Here is a 2,245-nt window from a genome sequence, read left to right on the forward strand (position 1 = left end):
TTTTTTTTTTTTTTTTTTTTTTTTTAATATTTATTTATTTATTTTAGTTTTTCAGCACAACATCTTTGTTTGTATGTGGTGCTGAGGATCGAACCAGGGCCGCACGCATGCTAGGCAAGCGCGCTACCGCTTGAGCCACATCCCCAGCCCTAAATTCTTCCTTTTTTGAACCCAGGTCCACATATATGCTAGGAAAGCAACCTATCATTGAGCTATATCCCAGCCCAAGAAAGACTTTTTAATGCTGTACTTCTTTTGCTTTTCAAAATCTGGTCTAGAGTCTGGGGTTGTGGCTCAGCAGTAGAGCACTCACCTAACATGTGGAGGCTCTGGGTTCGATCCTCAGCGCCACATAAAAATAAATGAAATGAAGGTATTGTGTTCAACTACTTCTAAAAAATTAATTTAAAAAAATCTGGTCTAAATTTTGCAGCACTGAAGAACTTTGAAAGTCACTAACTATTTTCACACATGTGCCTGTACCACATCCTCATATGTTTGAAAAGTCTGTTCTACTTGAGGTCACTCATGGAAAGCTGGGTAAAACTCCAGGGACCATCCAGCAAGAGATCTCTATTTTACCCATAGCCTTGGGTGAAACAGTCCTGAGCTGACCAAAGCCACTCTGCTACTGAGAAGAGTCTCTCTCTGAAAATGGGTCCTTAGTAGGTCACACTAAATCACTGACTCTGATGAAAGGAATGAATTACTGTTCTCTTAATGGGACTTAATATTTGCTTATTTAATGTACACTCTACGTTACCTTTGTTACTCAAAATCTTACTAAATATAAAATTTATTAAGGCAAATAATCAAAAAAAACTTCAACACATAACTAAAAAAAATTTTTAAAAAGAAAGAAAGAAATGTATCTTCTATTTTTTTTCATCCTTCACACATACTCACCAGTCCAGCTTGGCCAAATAGAAGCTGCACAGCAGTCTTGCAGGCACCCCGCCATGTAGATGGGCACACCTGGTTCAGTACTTCAGTCACTGGAAAATCATCTCTGGGTGTAAGTCCATTATAGCAGCCTGCTTCCTTGATCAACTGTAACATTGTATGCTATAAATTGATAAAAAGAGTCCACATCTTAAAACAAAGCCATGCAAGGTTATAAAATTTATAGAAATGCATTTATATAATCATCCTCAAGAAAAAAGCATTTTAAGTACATCCAGATCATACCATTTGGATTTCTTAAGCAATTATCATCATGAGTCACCCTCAGAGATTTTCCAATCCCATGATGAATTGCTAGATATGAATACACATATATTAATACAAACGTGATTTCTACGTCAGCACAAAGTAAAAAATTATTTAGCAATCTCTTGTTGCAAACTGGTTGAAGAATTTGGAAATTCTGAATCCTTCCAAATAAGGAAACAAAATCATCTGGTAAAAGTAAATACCAATTGAAACTTCAACTTTATTTTGGATGACCAAATGGTCAGGTATGCAGGATCTGCAAACAGGCTCCCATGACCTCAAATTCCAGCTCTACCATTTTCTAGCTCTATGACCTTGGGCCTCAGTTCCCCCATATCAAGTAAGAAAGGGCATTACCCACCTTAAAGGGAAGGATTAAATGAGATAATGCACGTGAAGCACTTAGCATAAGCCTGACATCCATGTTACTCCAAAAATGGCCACTATACTGCATTATTATAAGATTTCTCCTCCTACTTCTCAAAAGTCCATAAGAAATACTAATCATGGATAATATTTTACAATATACTTCCAAATCTTTTAGGTTAAACATTTGAATGAAATTTCAATGAAACTTTTTTGGCAAATGTTTCATTAAAAACGTCACCAGAGGGGCTGGCATTGTGGCTCAGTGGTGGAGCACTTGTCTAGCATGTGTGAGGCACTGGGTTCAATCCTCAGCACCATATAGAAAAATAAATAAAGTTATTAACAGGCTGGGGTTGTGGCTCAGTGGTACAGTACTCGCCTAGCACGTGCAAGGCCCTGGGTTTGATCCTCAGCACCACATAAAAATAAATAAAATAAAGGTATTGTATCCAACTACAACTAAAAAAATAAATATTAAAAAAAATAAAATAAAAATACAAAATAAAGTTATTTAAAAAAAAGTCACCAGAGGGCTGGGGCTGTAGCTCAGTGGCAGAGTGCATGCCTAGCACATATGAGCCACTGGGTTCAACCCTTAGCACCACATAAAAATAAATAAAATAAAGGTATTCTGTCCATCTACAACTAAAAAAAAAAAAAAAAA

At 36.5% G+C, this 2,245-nt stretch overlaps 1 protein-coding gene across 4 annotated transcripts in view; it reads right to left on the minus strand.

Moving 5' to 3' along the window:
• Nucleotides 1-2,245, minus strand: part of Garre1 (granule associated Rac and RHOG effector 1) — an 89,546-nt gene that overhangs the window by 24,433 nt on the left and 62,868 nt on the right. For all 4 annotated transcript variants that reach the window (XM_015496916.2, XM_048790960.1, XM_048790961.1 and 1 more), the window contains exon 7: nt 907-1,065. In XM_015496916.2, coding sequence (XP_015352402.1) covers nt 907-1,065 — 159 coding nt within the window. The remainder of the gene's footprint in view (nt 1-906; nt 1,066-2,245) is intronic.

The sequence above is a fragment of the Marmota marmota genome, unplaced genomic scaffold, assembly GCF_001458135.2.
Source record: "Marmota marmota marmota unplaced genomic scaffold, marMar, whole genome shotgun sequence".
NCBI lineage: Eukaryota > Metazoa > Chordata > Mammalia > Rodentia > Sciuridae > Marmota > Marmota marmota.